The 21668-nt window shown below is 41.3% G+C and overlaps 1 protein-coding gene across 1 annotated transcript in view; it reads right to left on the bottom strand.

Annotated features, from left to right (window-relative positions):
• PRKX (protein kinase cAMP-dependent X-linked catalytic subunit) overlaps window positions 1-21668 on the bottom strand; it is a 112878-nt gene that overhangs the window by 15838 nt on the left and 75372 nt on the right. Inside the window, exons 5-6 of the mRNA XM_075915508.2 lie at window positions 12876-12971; window positions 8323-8380 (exon numbers count right to left, since the gene is read on the bottom strand). Coding sequence (XP_075771623.2) covers window positions 8323-8380; window positions 12876-12971 — 154 coding nt within the window. The remainder of the gene's footprint in view (window positions 1-8322; window positions 8381-12875; window positions 12972-21668) is intronic.

The raw sequence follows: 21668 nt of genomic DNA, 5'->3' as shown, positions 1-21668 counted from the left end.
GATGCAAAGAATTTATTTAGCCTTTTCTGCAACAACCTTGTCTTCCTTGAGTGCTTCTTTAGTGATTTGCTCAACTAGAGATTCACTCATTACTTGGCAGGATTCCTGCTTCTGATGTACTTAATTTTTTGGGGGCACTTATGGTTGGTTTTTTTTTTTTTTTTGGTAGCTGCTCTTCAAATTATTTTTTAGTCTGCCAAAAGAAGACAACTAAACTCTTCCAGTGCTTAAATTTTCCTGTGACCCCAAATAAAAGTCTTTTAGCTTCTGCAGCTGGAATTTGACACATCTGTAATGGAAACTGGTTGGTACAAATCCATGTGATCTAATACTGCAGTAACTGTTTCTGAAAAGTGAAACTACATAATTTTTTTCAGTTTAATGTAAGGGTCATATTTCTCTTTCCCTGGTTACTACAGCAGTTCTACCAGTGTGGAGCATTACTGCTAGCACTAAGAAGATGTGGTAATCTTCTTCTATACCCAAAGCTGCTTAGTTTCACAATGCAGTACCATTTGAACTGTAACTTGTGACATTTATGAAAATGTACAGAAATTCAGATGTACTTTAAATCCTAATAAAGAAAATGATTGTAAAGGTCTTGCCCATGACTAATTTCATTTGGTCCTCTCAGTACCCACTTACATGCTTATTCCCAGCAATGGCCAAAGCAGAGATTTAGTGCCGACAGCATCAAGCTGTCTGTCTTAAGTGTCTAGCTTTATAATTGTGTGTATTTTAAATAAAACTATAGTTCTAATAAACATTGCATTTGCAGTTTCAAATCTTCATACTCCCTCCATCACAAATAAAATCTACTTAAATGCAAATATTTCCATGGATTTCAAATATTTCCAGTTAAATGCAAATATATGGTATTATTTTCTTCAACCGCACACTAGCACCAAAGAGATGTCTATCCCAGACATGAAAACTCAGCCTATAAATATATAGTACTTGAGGGACCTGACAGTTTTCTTTACATTCCTTTTAGTTTTCAGGGAGGAATAATGTTCCAAAATGTTTTTTGTTCTAACTTTCTTCCATCTTCCGTTATTAAAACAAAACCCCATTTTATGTGTTCAAGATTTCTTATATTGGATATTCTTTCTTCCATAAGCATTGCTCTTTTACTTTGTCATTTCCTATCACCTCCTCAGCTCAAGAGCTCTATCCGACCAGTCCTTCAGGTCTCTATAGATTATCTGATTTCTTTTTATCTACAGCTTTTACTTGCAATACCTATTCTTTTAGAGCATATGCACTGTGTAACTTATTTAATTTATCACATAGCTGAATAATTTCCTTCTTGGGGAATGTATGCCAACGAGGGCTTGAACCACTGTTAACTTACAAACACTTATTTAGTTTTGAAGCCTTAGCATATTGCTCTATTATTTTTACTTGATGTCATGCCAAGCCTCTGTGGCCTTTTATACTAAAAGATTGTACTGTGTATAAAAGACAATACGTGCCATGTACAACAGTGTTCTTGTGTTTTATGCACTTACACAGATGTCCATGATTCCCATCAGCAGTTGGAAACCAGATGGCTGATCTTCCAATTTAGATTGGAGACTTCTGATTTAGAAAATAATTGCCCTTAAAATGACCTTTTAAAATATGGTTTAGTGCTGTGTTTCTTAAGTTTTTAAATGTACATTTCATTCTAGATATACAAACCGATTACTCTCTGCTGTAAATCACCTAATTACAGATTACCTTTTTTGGCTGTGTGTACAAAAACAGAAGCGACACTTTCTCCCTTTAGAACAACAGTTTGGTTTTGTACATTTTTTTTTTTAAGTAAATGTCATGAGCAATAGGTGGGGGAAGGGAGAGGAAGAGGGAAACAGTTCTCCAGCTCAGAGCTTATCTGGCAAAACATTGTTCTATGTGCTTAACTTCCATCTTCTGAGTAGTCCCGCAAATGTGTGCCTGGGATTTGTACTGATACAATTATTTAAATGGGATTATTCAATGTAAGAAGTTAAGCACAGGCTTAAGTTCTTTTGTAGAAGGCACTGATCCAGAGTTTATTTGTTGCCCTCCAGTAACTGTGGTTCTTTGAGATATTCTAGTCAGCGTGGATTCCACTGTGAGTGAATGATAACCAACATCCTCCCTGGACTATGACAGTGAGGCGCTGCAGTTGGATTAGTCAACTAATTACTGAATCCTGCTTTCCCAAACTTGGTATCAGATCTAGCTAGCACATCAGAGGCATAACAAATAGACAAGTGTGTGTGGGTTGCTCCCCATTGCTACTTTGCATATCTTAGACAGTGGCACATTTTTTAAGCAAGCCAAAGATGTGACTATGCTAAAATATGCTTCAATCAAAGGAAAAGGCTTATCTAATAGTTAATAGGTATAGATACATTAACTGATCCCTATAAATTAGCTGCAATGAGATGAGTTGGCCTTTCAATGAGCCACAAGTCACCATAAAATGGCTGGGTGAAAAGGTTTAAAAGGTCTGATCCTGTCAAGAAAATAGATAAAGACTCCAGAAGTGTCCAAAATACATAGCTTCTTCTCTCCTGCCAAACATGGCTTGGGAAGAAAACTGATTGATTGATGAAGGTGAAACTCCAAGATCATCTTTGGATGAATTTAGAACCACTCTGTCCTAGGGAGAACTCTTACTCAGATTTTCTTATATATAGCTGACATGACTAAAGAACCTAGTATGATGAGCATAGAGGGATATTACAGGTATTTGATACCTCCAATCAAGCTGTTTTACAGTAAGTGTTATCATGGTTGGTGTCTACCATAGGACCTTAGCTGGGTCCCTCACTTATGAAGGAGTGATCCTTGTTGAACCTGAAGCGAATAAAACAAACAGCTTGTGGGATTTCTCCAATAAAACTGAGATCTCTATCTTCAGAGACTCAGCAACCCTCATGTGGAGCTCCTGGAATGACTTAGTCATCAAATGCCAGTGTAGGTGCTGAGCTTTCTGCTTCCTCAGGAAGTGAAGACCGGAGGTCCTCTGGTTGCGGAGAGGGTCCTCATGGTGTCTGGCCTCTGGCTCTGGATCCTCTTGGTAGTCTGGCCAAGTGCTTTAGCCGGTGACTGTGAGGAGAAGTTTTCTACTTAAAGACTGATGTTCTGGTAACTTTAAGAGGTGGATGCTTACTTGTCACTGGAGGCTTCTTCAAGGTGTATTGTCGCGATCTGTATTCCACGGAGGGCTTACATACACCCACCATGCATCCAGAGCCATCAATTTTGAAATTAGCAACATATATAGATCCATGAACATGCCCTTGTGATTTATTTGAGTTGATAAAAGGTGGACTGTTTCTCCGGTTCCTTCACCACCACAAATCCAAAAGACCAATAGCAGAGGGAAAGGAGGTCAGGAAGTGGAATACAGATAGGGACAACACATCTCAAAGACTGCCTTGAGGGCGGGGGGCTGGACTCGATGACTCTTGAGGTCCCTTCCAGTCCTATGATTCTATGATTCTATGAATCTCGACCACAGGTAAAAACCTCCTCCTCTTCTTTGAGTGAGGATCCCTATGGCATTCCACTGAGGGTGATTAACAAGCAATATCTAAACTGGAGGAGGGTGAAAGGATGAAGACACAATGGTTGAGCAGAGGATAGCATCTTTTGATGCTTCCTTGAAGGCCACTAATGGAGGAAAAAACCCCTAGAAAGTGTGTTGGCAGTGAGTATATACAATTTGGCACAGGTGTGCCCAAGAAATAAAGTATCTCTCTTTAATCTTTGAACGCATGGAAAGAGTCATCCATTTTCTGGATGGAAAGATGGGAGCCATTGAAAGTTCTCGTTGATAGTGTTTTGTATCTTCTCGGGGAAAGCAGACGAATGAAGCCTGTGGCTATAGGATGTGATGAAGTATCTTCGGCATCCATTACTGGATGAAGTAATGTTCTTACTATTACCTTGCTATTAACAAATCGGTTCTGAAGATGCATATTGTGGCAAGGATCCCTGATAGACCACTGTTTGTGGTGAGCCCCTTAGTGAGGGAAATCAGGAAATCCCTGGAAGCTGGTGCAGAGGATACTGCTATGATGTAGAAGTACTCAGAACGGCAGGAGTAGATGGATGTCCCCTTGTCCCTCAGATTTCTTTGAAGACAAAAATTCCAAGATCAACTTCATCTATGGTACTCTTGAAAGCATGGATCTACAAAAAGGCTCATTGGAAGCAGAAGTTCTCAGAAGGCATGGGCACTTCTATGTAAGAGCAAACACTTCCTGGGGCTATTGAAGTTTTCTTGACCTCTCTGGAGCCAAAGGTACTTACTTTGTCCCTAGAATCCATATGAGAGCAGACATCTTCTCCAGTACAGATGGCTCTCTAGCTCAAACAGGTGCACGTGGATTGGTACCCAAATACCAAAAGTTCTATGGTTTCTGTGATCTCTTTTCATGCTTGTATGCTTTAGAACATGCTGGGTCCCATTGACTAGAACTGGTGGAAGGAGCCTCTCCTTTCTTTAGTCTTAGAAGAAGACTTGTCATGTTCAAGTGCATGGTTCCTTGCCTCCCCACTAGGCCTTGGTGCAGGATTCATAGTGATGGTACTGCCAATGACAGAATCTGTCATTGGAGGCATACTCTTGGCTGCTGAAGGCTGAAGTAAAGGGACTAAAGGAAGGAGTGGCCTGGGTTAGGTTGAAGTTTCATGACAACTTTCATGAGATACTTTCAGAGATGGAAAGTTTGGCCTTCTCCGATACAGCAGGGGAAGGACAAGCAGAAACCGCACCTGGATGAAATGTGGGTTTTCCGAAGCAGTCCTGATGATTTTTTAATCAAGAAAGAATGCAGGAAGATGGTGCAGATTTAAAGCTCCGTTTTTTTGTTTGTTTGTTTTTTTGGCACAGTGCAATATTCATACTCTTTCCATGAAATCCTCTCCACAAGGAAATCATTTCTACTCCTAAAACTAAGATTATCGAAACGACTACATAAATCACAAACTCAGTAAAATTTTCTAATTATGAACAATACTCACAGTAGGTCCTCTCCACCCTCTACAACTTGGCACAAAAACATGAGGCAAGCCAAAGGTGCACGCCCATACTCACATGCAATACTACTTACAAGGTAACTGGCTCCAGACATATGGTGCACATGCCTTAGTGGAATACATTAGGGACCATTGTTTGAAGTACAGGTTGGACCTCTCTGGTCAAGCACCCTTGGGACCTGACAGATCCTGAACAAGGGAATTTGCCAGACCAGGGAACATCTCCAGCTACTGGCTGCTCTCTGCTGTTGGTCCCAGCCCTCCAGGCCAGGCTGCCATGATCCAGCTCTCTTGTTGAGTTGCTGCTGCAGCAGCCTCATCCCCGCTAACAGGGGCTGCCACTGCCCCGGTCTCACTACTGGGGTTGCTGTTGCCCTGTCCCTGCTACTGGGGCTGCTGATGCCGGGGCTCCAGATATGGTCCCAGCCCTAGCCCCAGCCCCGCTGCTGCCAGCCCTCTTGCCCCCAGGTTCCCAGTCCTCCTACCACAGGGCTCCCAGCCATGACTCCCTTGTCCAGCAACATTCATGGCCTTGCCAGACCACAGATGTTTCCAGACCAGAGAGTGTCCCAGTTTTTGGAGGTGCAACCTGTAGTAGACTTCATCTACTGTACTAGACTTGATACCTAGGAAGCTTTGGCACTCTTAGTACTGGGATATCTATAGAGGTACTAGTAGGTTGTTCTGCATCAATGGCAGCCCCAGTTCTCTTCTGGATTCATCTTCTGTGACAGGTGTCAATGTTAAGGGAGACATCGCCATAATTGGGCTAACTCTTAGAAAGGTCTTTTCTGCTGCAGACTGATCCTTCTCAGTCCTTGATGTTGTAACAGTCTGTCCTTATAGGATGATATTTTGCTTCTCTCCCAGAGTCTCTGTGTTTAGAATGTCAGTGCTGGACTTGAATACCAAAGGCACTGGTACTGGATTTGATACTAAAGATGTTGGGGTTGTCAAGGACCCCTGTGTTGGATATTAATTCAGCCATCATCATCTTCTTGGTACTGAACTTCAGTGTTGCTTTTTGCTAGATGGAACATGGATGATTTTAGCTTGCCCGCTAGCAAAACTCTGGAGCTGGTCTTATTAACGTTTCATGAAACCTTTGCAAATGATTACAAACTTCCCCCACCCTCCTACCCTGAACTTCCACCTCACATATCATGACTTACTTATCTTAGCAGAGAGCAACAGGAACACTGAATTTCTGTCTGGTATATGTGATTCCTAGGCAGGAGAGACACCTGTTGTGTTAATATTAAAGGGATTTACTCATAACAAAATAGACAGGGATTCAATCCCACAGGCTTCAATTTCCAAGGTGCAGAGGGCTGTACTGGTCACTAGTCAATACAGGTGGGCAGAAATAATTACTGAAATTATAAGTCAAGATAACTGAAGTTCTGAAGGTTTTTAAAAGACCTGCAGAGGGTTTAGCCAAAGTTATATGGCAGCAGATTATATGCTCACTTTGTTCTGTCTCACTGTTATGCGATGTGAAAGGACTTGAATCCACCCTGTCCTTCACACGCTCACATAAACCCACAAGGCATAAGTGTGACCACAGCCACTGCTACTTAAAAGCATTCCATCTTGTGCAAGAGGCCCATGCACATCTACAGAGGCATGCACACAGGCATATGCTAGGAAAGCCTTTTATACTGCTACCTAAGAAACAATGTACAGTTAAACAGTACTAGCAATCAGAATTCCAGTTTTAAGTGTTGAATTTTCTAATTGCTAACCCAGTTTCTTCTGTTTGCAAAGTTAAGCTTTGATTTCCCTTCAGTTATCCTCCCACACTGTTTAAAGGAATTTATGAAACATCAAACATAAAAATGCGAGATTGCCATGGCTCTCTTACATTTAAGTTACAATGCTTAACTATGCACTATTTATTCAGAATAAGCAAGTACACAGAAACATGACACTTTGTGACTCCTAATTTGTGCTATGAGTAGTAAACTACACTTCCTTATTTATTTTCCACATCAGTCATAAGTTTATAGGCCTCTATCACGTCTCCCTTTAGTTGTCTCTTTTCCAAGCTAAAATTCCCAGTCTTATTAATCTTTTCAGATGAAAATCATTCTATGCTCCTAATAATTTTCCTGCCCTTTTCTGAACCTTTTCCAACATATTTTTTTGACATGGGGGACCACATCTGCACACAGTATTCAAGATGTGAGTGCACCATAGATTCACATAAAGGCAATATGAAGATGGGTGGAAGAAGCTTCTCTTTTGAAAAAAGGGATCCACATCCACGAGATTTAGAACAGTATGAAAATGGCAACAAAGAACATTTTATTAAAGGGATACTATCTGAATGAAAGGGCAGTAGGAAGCTGTGTGGGAAGCTGACAGTACACATTTAAATCTATAGGAATTTCTAGCATGCCCACATCTCAATACTTCATTTTCATTCCACTTAACCATTAAACAGGATATAAAGTGATAGGATTACACTTTGATATTTTTTATCCTTGTTTTATTTTTAGAGGGTATGCTGTGTAATGTGTATATACATATGCACCACTGTATCAGAAAAGCTGCACATTCACCTCCTTTTGGCCATGGTATTACATTAATTCCACAACAGAATGACGACAAGTGGGTGATGTGAAATCTGCTTGTGAATTTTCACTGTAACGACAATGCTGATACCTATGGCTATAGGAATGCCACAATTTTACAGGAGACCCAACTGAAACCATGGAAAACCACTCACACTTTCCAAATGAAGCCAATGTAGATTGGGTATCTTCATCTCCAGAGAAAGGATATTTTTAACACCTAGTAGCAGTTGTAGCAATTTTCCAAATGTTTGCAGCATTAAATAAAAGAGCTGGAAAATAGTTACACACTCTAGCTAGTCACTGACATGCTTACACATATGACTGCAGATTGTGCCCTTGGGAACATAACCATTAAAACTGGCCAAAGCAATAGAACTGCAAAGGAAAGGAGTGCATCTGGACAAAATGCCAGATGGCAGTCCTAATGCAATGGATCATCCCATCACATACATATTGCCACTCCTTCTGTACTAATATTTTTTTCTTTTGCTTACATTCAAATGAATGTGTGGTTCAATTATACATTCAATACCAGTAACAGCAACTAAGTGAAATAGAGATACAACTTCAGCTTTCATCCAACCTGTACACATATGAAAAAAAAATCAGAACATACAAATTTAACTATTTTTCACATACTAATTTAGATGTTTAGTCTAAGTTACAAAACACACACAAGGGAACTCAAAATTCATATATAAATTTTTTAACATGTAACACTAACCTTCATATTTCCCAACCGCCTTGTCCTATCAACCACTAGAAGTTTCTTAATAAGGTCCCTGTAACAGAGGAAAAATCTGTCATTGTTTTATTTCATTACGATATGCCCACTGGAAGCACTTTATTTTACCAGAATAAACAATTTATGTGTTTTAATAATTCACATTTGCAATATTTCAGAAGATTTAATATTCAAAGGGTTCCAGGCTGGTATGAGAACAGGTAAACTCTCTCAGAAGAATGGAGGTGAATCTCACTAGCGAGTATAGTTTCTTAAGAAAAGATTTGGAATATAAGTTCCTTACCCTCCAGTAGTGTCTAACCTTCCTTTGCATTTTGCTAGGCATTCCAAATCTCAAATCAAAATTGAATTTTGTTCAAAGCACTGTTCTAGACTAGACCTTACAGGTAATTGTTTTCTTTAGGTTTTAGTCAATAATATAATGAATTCTACCTCCGTTAAAGAGAAAAAATGTGGAACAGCAAGTTTTCAGCTTAAAAATATAGTGGAGAATGGCTTTCATTCATAAATCCCCCAAAGAAAACGAAATGCATACTTTGAGACCCTAAAATTGTTTTATGAGCTTCGCATAAAGCTAAATTCAATTTTTTAAAAGCTGAGACTACACTTAGGAAATCAAAAGTATTACATCTGTAAGTACTAGTCCACAACAAAATCAACAATCAAATTTGTCTTTGTTATTCCAGTGTAAATACAGAATAACTCCATTAAGGCCTGGTCTATACTATATAGCTAATATTAATGTAGTTATGTCAATGTACACTACAGAATTGTCCCGCCAATGTAAGTGCCCTACAACACCAACATAACTACTTCACCTCCTCAAGAGATGTGTGGCTTATGTTGGTGTAGCTGGGGAGAGACAGTGTCTGTGTAGACACTGTATTACTTACATCAGCTGTAGACAGTCTTAATTTCATGCCGCCATGCTGGAGTTGTGAAACTGACAAGGAAGTCAGGCAGCAGGGAACAGAGAGCAGCTGGGCTTCCACCTGGGAGCTGTGTGGAGGGCTCCGCATTTTATACTGCCCCTCTTCAGTCGGTGGAAGTGCACTTGATGAGGTCGTGCAATACCGACAGAAGGAGGGTAGTGTGACAGAGTCAGGCCAGAGGGCTATAGGAGAGTGGTAGAAGGGAAATATATTAGCCCCAGATTCAATAGGTCCCTGTTCCCAGGGTAAACTAACAAGGGCTAACCCAGAACCAGCAGGAACCTGCTAGAATCAATTAGTGAAATCAGGCCAACTGAAAAAGTTTAGAGGTTTCCAGAGTCAAGTGAGTCAGACTGATCAGAACACTTGGGGTCAATTAAGAACCAGTTGAGACTGGTTAAAAAGGGCTCCGTGCGTATGAGGATCTAAAGAGAGAAGGGGCTATAGAGAATCTAGGAAGAGCAAGAACAAGCAGATACCAGAAGGAAGAGCCTGTGGTAAGAATGGTGCTGGCGAAAGCAGCCAAGAGAATTGTAGTGGTCACAAAGCTCTTATTGGAGACATTTGCTGGCAACTGCTTTCAGGGGGTTCCTGGTTTGGTACCTGGAGTAGAGGGTGAGCCTGGGAAAAGGACTGGCTTTGGGAACGGGGCATTCTGGAGGGGGCACAGAGACTATGGAATTTGGTTTCCCCACTTTTCCCCCATGCTGGCCAATGATGCAAGTAAACTGGTACCCTAGGGAAAGTGCCAAAACTGAGGGCTTCTATGAGCCTCGGACACAAGCAACCCACCTGAAACCGTGGGACCCAATAAGGCTGAAAAGGAGCTCTGTCACAGTATGACTTGCAGCCCTGGCAGCAATTACATCTAACATAGGGCTGTAGTGTAGACATACCTAGTGAAATAATCTTGGATAAACATTGGTGAAAACCTGTGAAAAATCAGATCTACACTTATCTAACTCAGTAAATAGTTTTTTTTTTTTCCTTTGAGAAACCAGGGTTTATTACAAGACGACGACAATTGCAAAGGACATGGCCAGGATAAAATAAATCATTGCCCAAAAGACCAGAGAGGATTGTAACACATCACAGAAGTCTTAGTATGGCATATTAATGATGGTGACTTGAATAATAAATTTGCTAAATAGCTTAAACTGTCATATCTAGCAGAGTAAATATTTCTGAAACTCAGTGGGAAAAATACTCAGTTGTCAGACATACAGGAATACAAACATGAGACTGGAAGATTCCTTAATCTCCCATAAACATTTCAGCCAGTAAGTGACTGGATTTAGACTCAGTCATTCAGTTATTCCTTCTCCTCCTAGTCCATCCCATAGGGCATTTTTAGGGAAGAGTGAGGGAAATGAGAAATCTATCCATTGTTGTTCTAAACAAATAAACACCCTTTCAAATAGCACAGTGACATGAAATCCAAATTAGGAATAAAGGACTTGATCTACTGCTGGATCCCAATCTGAGGCTGCTTATTGTGTCATTTAAACCAGCACTGTGTGACTTAAGGACACCTAGCAGAACAAGTAGTAGAAATCCTGCATTGACTGCTCCTTGAAACTACCCTTGGAAAGGCAGAAAATACACAGAAAATACACTGAGTTGTCACTAATGCTGTGAATGTGTGTTCCTCATTCTCTTTTGATGCAGATGTTAATGTGGATGCATTCAGAGACAGTGTAGTGCTTCCTTAATGTCTTACTTTATACAAAGAATTAAAAAAAAATCACATCTGCTAACAATTCATTAAATATAGCAATCCATTAAAGTGGGTGCTGACATCTTAGATCAGCTCAATTATTTAGACTGCAGTAGCACCTCCAACATTATGCATGTCCAAAACCACAACAAATGACATCTTTGCCCTAAAGAGTTTAACCAAAGAAACAAACACACACACACCTCAAAATAGAGTGGTCAGGAAGGTAGTATTAGGAGTTCTACATTTTGAGAGGGAATGAGGTAGTGTGGGGACAGCTACTCACAAATACCTTCAAACCTAGGCATCATTAATTCTCATAATGTGTGTCAGAAGTGGGTTTTGAAAATAGGTTTGAACTGGAAAAGGAAAATGACCAGGGCATGCGAGTTCAGGAATTTCACATGTAGACGATGGAAAGGAATAATTGCGGGAAATGAGGCTGACAGGGAAAATGAAAAGCAATGTGAAAACACACTAGGTTATACAGAAGTTTTTTTTAAAAAAAGGGCAAAGACTTATGAAGGGCCTTACTAGCAGTAACAAGAAATTTGAACATGAAACAGAGGAAGATGAGAAGGTGGTGTCAGACGAACAATTCAAAAGCAGTTTTTTCCTCCATGGATTATAGGGAATGATACAGGCATTAAGTGGAACAGATGGGGGAAAAAAAGTGCAGTATTAAAGGGGACAGATCAAAGCCTTGCCAAGAGTTTCTATAGGCTAGATGTTATGGAAATCATGCAGATGAATAGTTCTTTGGGCACAACCTAGATGGGAGGGAATAAAAGGAGGTGGGGAAAAGGAGGCTGAGATAGCATAAAAAAATCTAAGAGGATAGGGGGTGGATTGATAGTAAAAAAATCAGGGAGTTCGGTTTAAACTAATGGTGAAAAGTCAAGGAAGAGATCAGAGGTAGAAAAAAATACCTACTGGATAGTGGGAACCAGGTTAAGAGTGAAGCATGACATTGGTTAGTCAACAGTATAAATTAACATTCGAGGACCTCATCCAAAAAGGTGTAAAAAGAAAAAAATGAAGGACAAATAACAAAGCCGTGTGGACTCCCACAGAAAAGGAGGAAGATTATCCATCAAGACAGATACTAAAAGAATACCTAGAGAAGCAAAAAGAGAACCAGGAAAAGAGTATCAAAGGGTACGATGCCTAACTCCTCATTGATGGCCGTTGGTACTGATTGAGCAATGGAACTTCACACACATGCTGAGTGCAGGACTAGAATGTCTTTCACATCATTAGGATTTACCAGATGATACAAGCTTCTGATTACTGTGTAATTGAAAATTACAAACAGATATCAACAGTACCCTAGGTTAACTGCTTTTCATCATGATGACCTAGTCACAAATGAGAGAGAAATCAACTTTGTATTGTTCATCTTTTGGCCATATGCCCAGAAATTACTGCAGACAGCACATCTGAAGATGTGTACTCTTTGTTGAGAAGGATTGTATTGAATACAATACGTAAAAAGAGGAAACTACAGGAAACTGGTGGTAGCAGCAGCATTTTAAGGGCAGCCATTTTTCAAAACATTGTACAAGCAGGGAATACTAGGATCAGCCAGCATAAACAGATATAAAAGCTGGAGCACGCTCATCAAATCTGCTACTACAAATTTAATAATGACATTGTGTGAAGCATTGTTCCTGAAAAGGTATTCATAGGAAGTGGGAGAAAGAAAGATTTAAACTATATTAAATGTTTTCATTTTGATTTCAAGGCTAAATTTAGTCCAAAATACTTTCCAGCAAAGAGTTTTAAAAACTTCAAGAAGGTATACTCCTAAGTAGATCCTTTCAAATAATGCTCAAGAAGTAATTAAAAATAAATATGCCCATAATGAAATCCTGTATACTTACTTCACATACAAATCCAAATGTCTGGGGAAATCTATTTTTCCGGCAAGAATTTTCTGATATATACCAAATGGGTTGTCATCAAAAAACGGAGGAAACCTATTTGAATAAAACAATCAAAACAAAGCTTTTAAAGTAAACTTCAAAAAACGTATAACATTATTATGTCTAAGTAATTTATCTGCTGACCAGATTGTTAGATACATAGTTGTTCCATATGCACTCGGGCATTGTGTACCAAAGTCAGGATTAATCACACCTGTGCAACCAAACTGGGATAGCTATTCTGAAAATCATAGAACATATTGTATAGTCAGCACATTCAGAATAAATCAAAAAAGAAAATACTGAACTAATCTGTTATATTGTAACAGAAAAATCAGTCACATATAGCGAGGGAAGATTTCCCTTAAAGTCTGTGCTTCAGCTACTTCCCTATTTTGTCTCACTTTTCACCACTTACCAAGCCATCTTGACATTCTCTTCACTTGAATTAAGCTCATGCACTTATTAACTGCAGGTTCAATCCAGGATGGCATAGGATCCTCATATGAAGAGTGCCAGTGTCATTGGGTTAGCATTGTACCATGAATGTAAGTATCCCATGGGACAAAAATGAGATTTATCAGGGCATGGATGTCATCCAAAATGTGCAACTGATACAGAATGCAGCAGCAGCAGGTTTGCCAAATAAAAGGAACATGCTGGGAACAAGCTGCACCAAAACTATGAACTCACCTTGACTGCCAGTTCTAGAACTAATTCAGAAGCTGCAGTTCTTTACCTTTACATTACAAATATAAAAAAGTAAAAAAGTAAGTACCCAGTTGCTTCAAACTATTATTTTTTTTACCCTCTTGTAACATTTAAGAATTTTTTAAAGCCTCTTGGGCTTCTATTTCTACCGGTTGACATGTTTGTTCACCTGAAAGGATACATGTATCACTGTGCTAAGGTATCAGTTCAGTAGATTTAACTCTGGCCTATATGCACTTCCTGGAATTGTGCACATCCACATTCCTAAAAGTTGCCATGGGGAATCTTTTAATTAAAAGCAACTGTGCAACTGCTGCTCTCTCAGTCACCACCCTTGGCCTGCAAACATGGCATGTGAAGTCACTGTTGGCAATATATACATCTCTGAAATGGAAAAGGTTGCAGATCCTCATCTATCAAGCTGGGGAAGGCGGGGGAAGGGAGAGGGGTAGATGGCAAGTGAGAAAAGAACCACCGCTAATTTTTTTACTTTACATTGAGTCTTTAGCATTTTAATGTGTGTAGACTAGATTAGGAAGAGGGCTAGTGTTTTTAATGTATGAACTAAAATGTTTTAATGAAGTGCTGAATAAAATCATGTTAAATCCTATCTTCATTAGGTCCTAACACTTTTAAAAGCTAGTTTCTTCCCAACTGTTTTAACATACTTAGCTCTTTTTTTGAAAAATGCCATGAACTATGAATACATTAGCAGTTGATATTTTGTAAATACTTGCTAATCTAGATAAAACCATAATATCAGAACAATAAATATTTTCCCTCCTACATGGCTATTTCTGCAGCCTTTGTATATGTTTTTATAATGTATCCTCTTCCATAATTACTGTATATCAAATAGATACTAAATGGACAATTGTTTCAATATATCAGATACTTCATAGAACAGTTTCAGCAACTGGATTAACGTTCTTTCACAGTGCTTACCAAACCACACTCACAGGCAATAGAGTTCAGAATTTCCCTAGTTGACATTTGAGTGTCAAGGAGTTGGGGGGTGCGAGGGTGAGGAAATGGCTATACCTTAGCCAAAGAAAAGAGTGATAAACAACTAAAATATTTTTTGTAGGAGCAAACATGAGGATGCTTGTTCATAAAGACAAAAGTAACAGTGAACTTTGTTTGGATTATTTTAGCATGAAATAGGGGAACTATTTTCCCAGGAAACTTCAGAATATACATTTATAAATTTTTCAGCAGTCTAAAGCCCAGATTTTTAAAGGTATTTAGACACTCATAAATCTAGGAACCTAAATTATTTTCAAAAGTAATTTAAGAACTTCACAGTCCAAATGTCACAGGGATTTAGGCACTAAAGTGCCTAAATGACTTCAGTCTTAGGCATCGCAATACTGAGAGCAGCAATGCCTAAATATCTTTAAAAATTTGGGCCTAAAGTCCTATCTTGGACAACTGCAAGAAAGAGAACAAGGTAGCAGGAGAGGGTATCAATTTGGGACGTGTTCAATTTATTTGCATCTATGAATATGCAGGACAGCCTATAAAGTTGTATTGCATGTTTGTCTAATATTGCTATTCATCCAAATGATACTAAACTTTCAATTTTGTATTCATGATTAAGAGTAATAATAAACCTATTTTTAATATGATGTATTCATTACAAAGAGGAATGTTAGGTGTTGAGAAATCTCCACCTGGAAATTGTTCATCCAGATTTTATTAATAATGTGAAAGATTAGTTAAATTAATTTATGCAAGGTTTTTTTTTAAATATACATTGTTAATGGAAAAGTTACTTCCATCTTATTTCCCTCAAACATTTTTTAAATGACTGGATTCACTCCCAAGGGAAATCCTGGTGAAACACTAAAAAATGACAGACTCCTTCAGTCACTAACAATTAATATAAGTTATTATACTGCCACAAATTAAAAAAATATATATATACAAAGATATGCCAACCAAATTTAATGTTAACTGCTACACAGGACAGATATGTGCCCCATCAGTTGCTTAGTGCACATCTGGAGCAGGAAGCAATACTGACATCTGGATTCCATTCAGTAAAATGCTAATGATATTGGAATGCAAGTTTGTGCTTCAATAACTCTCTACTGTTGACAATTGCAGAGACATTTTATAAGCACTATACTATTGTTGGAGTATACATTTGTTTTCCCTTCCAAAGACTCAATTGTTAAACACAGCTTTGACCTTTAATCTCAAAGAAAAACTAAGATGGGAGCATTTTTGAAAACGGGACATACAATATGTATAAAATGCTCAGTTATCATTAGAAAGCACTCCAGCGCATTGTGTTCATTTTATAGGATGATACTCCAATTAGACTTCCCACTTACACATGGGCTAGTTAAGTGGATAATCCCCATGACTAGCAGTTGAGCAGAGATTTTCCTTGACTGGGTATTCACTTTTATTCAAATTCTACATATCAAATATATATTCCTAGAGGCAGAGTTCTCCATATATTCTTGGGACTATTGATATCTCTGGACTATTGACTTGCAACCATATTCTGCATGAGAGGAAAATCTGCTAGCACCAAAATGAAACTATTAAAAAATGAAAAGAACGACTTTGCAACATATACTTGGACTCTGAGCAACTTTTGATAAGGTTAGCATATTTTCTTTTAAAGCTTGTTAGCCTTTAAAAGAGGGCTACAAAGCAAAAATCAACATTACAGTTATCTGATGAATGTCCCTAATAAATTTTAGCCGTACAGAGATAGTGGAGTTAAATGGGATACCACACCAACTAAAATAGTTGCAGCTACCCCACCTGCCCAAGCGTCGATCAATTTGTAAAACATCAAAAAAAAAGTGGTATTTTATAGAAAAGTTAGATACAGTACAATTGAATAGTCATGTAACCCCATGAATTTTAGCAGTGATACGACTATTCAATAATCCCTGGGGGCAGGACCAGCAGCCAGTGAGCTCCCAGCCCCTCTTCCAGGTAACCCCCTCCCAATCCATGCTGTCTCTCTATCAGAAGCAGCAGCATGGGGTGGCAAGTGGGTGCTGGTCCACGCAAGGAGCCAGTTCAAAAATCAGCTCTCCATGCAGATCGGCTGCCCTACACTGCTTCCTCTGATTCCTCTGATACAGAGGCAGTGGTGTGGAGTGGCAGCAGGCCTTTCTGTGGGGAGTCCTTTCTGTGGGGAGTCCAAGCTCCTTGCAGACAGAGACTGCTCTGCAGTAGTAGCAGTCCCAAGCTCCCAGCAGACAAGGGACTGCTACTACTGCAGAGCAGTCTCTGTCTGCAGGGAGCTTGGACTCCCCACAGAAGGGCCTGCTGCCACCCCACACCACTGCCTCTGTATCAGAGGAAGCAGCAGGCAGCCAGTCACATTGGGAACTGATAGGTATATCTCCATATTATCTAATCTCTCTCAGAGCTGGGAGGGACCTTCCGAAGTCATCATGTCCAGTTCCCTGTCCTCACGGCAGGACCAAGTACCACCCCTGACAGATTTGCCCCTAACTGGCCCCTTCAAGGATTGAACTCACAAACCTGGGGTTAGGTGGTTGTGACCAGACAGACTAACCCCATATCATCCATCTTATTTGCCTCTCTGAAGCACAGGGCAGAGAAGGAGCAATAATATCAGCATAGTCTATGCTGGCTCATCTGATCCTGAGAAGCTGAAACACAGATATGTGGATAGAGAGCAGTTAAGTCAATAAGCTGGCCTCGAGGCTGCGGCTGGTACCTATGTTGATTCGAACACACACACAGTCCCTGGAAGGGGAATTTCCCACTGAGAAAACAATGTCCTGTACTTCCAATTTAATCATCTCAAATCTCTCTTACAAGTGTAAATTAAGTTCTCAACTCCCTTGTAAGAACTGGTCTCACAGCAGACAGACCAGCCCCATTTGGCATGACAGACAAGAAAGAGAAATACATGACCCCATGAGTATATAAGATGGGCCCAGCACACACTCACTGAGTGTCATTCTACCCTCTACCTGCTGGTCGGGTTAGGTGTGTGACCTCCCGAGGTTCTATGGGGACGCCCACCTCGTATTTTCGTCTTTCCTAGGAATTGAGGGACCGGCCCTGGCCTGACATGCTGGAGTCGAGAGGCACAGAAGGGGGTAAAAATGGTACCTGGATGTGGTCCTCTGTCTTAAGTGTACACATAGAAAGAGTAAGCTGTTACTTGGTACCATTATTTCTATTTTTCTATCTTTATCTTCTTTGTAACCATTTTTAAGACCTATATTTTGCTAATAGTTAAGAAATAGAACAATAGCCATTGCAACCATATGATTTATAAGCTTCCTCAATAAACCTGTAACTGTTTAAGCTTTAACCTGACTCCTCCAGTTGCTGTAACAGAACCAAGCACAATTTAAAAGAACTTCAGCCGGTCATAAAGGGACAGACATAGGGAGAGCTTGGGCGTTTGGATCTGTGTCACTCCCAGGTGACAAGATCCGTTGGGGCACCTTTTCAGCCTTTCCTAGGCTGCCCTCTGCAAAGGAACCCCTGTGTTCTAGCAGCTAAAATCTAAGGTGTAATAAGCTCTTCCTATATAACGGGGCGTCTGTTGGCCTACTGGCCACCCTCTGCGATGGGACCCCGGTCCTAGCAGTAAAGGCACGGACGTTAAACCTTTTCTCAGAAACATACACACACACACACTGCCCTGACCGTCGGCTGACAGTGGTCAATGCTCAAACCACTGAGCTATCCCTCCCCCCAGGAGCACAGGAGAAGGGAATGGCAGGTGGCACGAGGGAGCTTTTGCTGGGGGGAGGAGGGGATGAACTTGCTTTTAAGTCAACTCCCCCCAGCACCGGCTCCAGCCTCTCTCTTCCCTGCTGCCTCTGTAGGAGGGAGCAGGAGGGGGGGGGGGGCACACAGGCAGGTCTGCAGAAGCCAATACTCACAGGGAGCAGGCTTTAAAGCCTACCTGTCACTCTGCTCTGTCTCTATCACAGGCAGCAGCACAGGGTTGGGGGTAGCAGGTGGATCTGGTGCTTTCAGGGAGCTGGCTTTTAAGCTAGCTCCTCATGGGTACCGCATAGCGGGAGGGAAATGCATGTAGTCAACAAGATTTAGCAGTTAATCGTGTAGTCATTTACATGAGGACATCCCTAGTCCTGTAGCACCTTAGAAACTAACAAAAAATGTACATAGTATCATAAGCTTTCATGGGTAAACCCCACTTCTTTAGATAAGTGGAGCATGAGGCATTTATCCTAAGTGGCAACTTGTGCCCATGAAAGCTCATGGTACTATATAGTTTTGTGTTAGTGTCTAAGGGGCTACAGGACCACTCATTTTTTTAAAAAAAATTAAGTTACAGACTAACATGACTAACATAAGAATGGCCGTACTGGGTCAGACCAAAGGTCCATCTAGCCCAGTAGCCTGTCTACCAACAGTGGCCAGCACCAGGTGCCCCAGAGAGGGTGGACTGAAGACAATGATCAAGCGATTTGTCTCCTGCCATCCCTCTCCAGCCTCTGACAAACAGAGGCCAAGGACACCATTTTATCCCCTGGCTAATAGACTTTTATGGACCTAACCTCCATGAATTTATCCAGCTTCTCTTTAAACTCTATTATAGTCCTAGCCTTCACAGCCTCCTCTGGCAAGGAGTTCCACAGGTTGACTACACACTGTGTGAAGAAGAACTTTCTTTTATTAGTTTTAAACCTGCTACCCATTAATTTCAATTGGTGTCTACCCCTCTGAGACATCACTTTGTGTGTTTACAAACATCCCTCTTCTTTTTTTAAGTTTCTCTTTCCCCTGTTGCTGTGTTATAGACTCATATAAACATAAGAAAAAAAACTCAGTGAAATTGATGTTTTCAAAAATACAAAATGCAAAACTCTTTTCCTCACCTCTATTCTTTTTCAGCTACTGTGTTTTCTATTCTGTCATGTCCCACTGGGATTGCAGTGGCTAGAAGAGATGCCTCTCAATGGAAATCACTTGGATTCCTGACATGTGATTGCCATAAAGTCCCCATATTTATTTGAGGAGAGATACTGGGAATCATGAAAGCCAGATTTTGGCTATCTGATATTGTTCTGGCTCTTCAGAATATTTGTGTTGACTCAAATAGCCACTGTAGGAATTTTGATGCTGAGTGTTTTATTGGATAAACAATTTATTTGCAAGCTCTTTAAGCAGGGCTCTGTCTGCAAACTGCAAAGCCATATGTTAATGTACCCCCTTTACTTGAGACTTGTAAAAACTCAGTGACCTTACTTTGAGTTGGTGACAAAGTCAGGAGAACTTTGCCTGTTACTTATTTTTTACTGTTCTTTTTCTGAAAAGTATTTAAATTAAGAGTTTACACCCCAAAAAATAGCATATGCCTGTGTGAATGACTTTCCTTTGCAGCATTAGAAAATATTTCATTAATATTTGTGATGAGAGCATGACTATTTCTAGTTTACTTATATTTGTATAGAATTTTAAAGCTCAGCTGTGCATGCAGATAATATGCAAGAGAGATAGTTTTGTGATCTGGAAAAGTCCACAGCATGGTAGTGTTTTGGCAGAAGGTTCATTTTTTGAAAGCAGCTTTCCTTGAAGATTTAGTGGTCTATGGTAGGAGTTGGTTATTAAATCGGGCCTCTGGAGCATATCTGTATGCTTTCACTTAATGGCCATGAATCTTTTATTTTTATATACAGGCAGTCCCCGAGTTACGCGGATCCGACTTATGTCAGATCCGCAGTTACGAACGGGGCCGTTCCTCTCCCTGGTCTCCAGCAGACCAGGGAGAGGAAGCAAAGCGGCGGAACACGTGGGCAGCGGACAGGGCTGTCCGCTGCCCACGCGCTCCGCGGCTTGGCTCTGCTTTGCCCCCCCGCCACCCCCCCGTCCCCCTGGTCTGCAGACCAGGGGGACGGGGGAGGGGGCAAAGCAGAGCCAAGCAGAGCCAAGCTGCGGAGCGCGCGGTCATCTGACAGCCCAGACGCGTCTGGGCTGTCAGCTGGCCGGGCGCTCTGCGGCTTGGCTCTGCTTTGCCCCCCCCCCCCCATCCCTCTGGTCTGCAGACCAGGGGGACGGGGGGCAAAGCAGAGCAAAGCCGCGGAGCACGCAGGCAGCGGACTGCCCAGACGCGTCTGGGCTGTCCGCTGCCCGCGTCTTCCGCCGCTTTGCTCCCCGTCCCCCTGGTCTGCAGACCAGGGGGACAGGGAGCAAAGCAGAGCAAAGCCACGGAGCCCGAGGGCAGCAGGACAGCCACGGCGCGTCTGGGTTGTCCCGCTGCCCCCGTGCTCCGTGGCTTTGCTCCGGACACCTGTGGTACAGCAGCTGGGGCACTGCCAGTTGGTCCCGTAGCGCCGCTCTGGGCGCTACTGGACCAACCGGGCAGCACCCCAGCTGTTCTGCCCCAGGCGTCCTGATTCAGCCACTGCTGGTCAGATTCAGCAGCAGCTGAATCAGGACGCCTGGGGCAGAGCAGCTTGGGTGCTGCTGGGTTGGTCCAGTAGCGCCGAGGAGCGGCGGCGCTACTGGACCAACCCAGCAGCACCCCAGCTGCTCTGCGCCAGGCGTCCCCAAGTCAGCCGCTGCTGAAACTTACCAGTGGCTGACTACAGGAAGCCCCTGCTCCGGGCTTCCTGGAATCAGCCGCTGATCAGTTTCAGCAGCAGCTGACTTGGAGATGCCTGGGGTTCTTAAGTTGAATCTGTATGTAAGTCAGAACTGGCGTCCAGATTCAGCCGCTGTTGAAACTGATCAGTTTCAGCCACGGCTGAATCTGGACGCCAGTTCCGACTTACATACAGATTCAACTTAAGAACAAACCTACAGTCACTATCTTGTACGTAACCCGGGGACTGCTTGTATTCTGTTCTCAGTATGCCATATTTTGGTGAGTTTATTAGCTTGGGTTGTTAGAAAGGATAACAGAATACATGTACTCTAAGGGCAGTGTAAATTTTCTTTGATTTCATATTAAACAAACATCTTATGCAGTACACCTTGTTAATTATCCCTTATTTTATTATACTTCTTCCATATCTGGGAGCACCCCCCGACACACACACACACACACACACA

Source organism: Pelodiscus sinensis, chromosome 1 (assembly GCF_052426305.1).
Source record: "Pelodiscus sinensis isolate ZL-2025 chromosome 1, ASM5242630v1, whole genome shotgun sequence".
Lineage (NCBI taxonomy): Eukaryota > Metazoa > Chordata > Testudines > Trionychidae > Pelodiscus > Pelodiscus sinensis.
The sequence above is the reverse complement of the archived record's forward strand: the minus strand, read 5'-3'. Positions and strand labels throughout refer to the sequence as shown.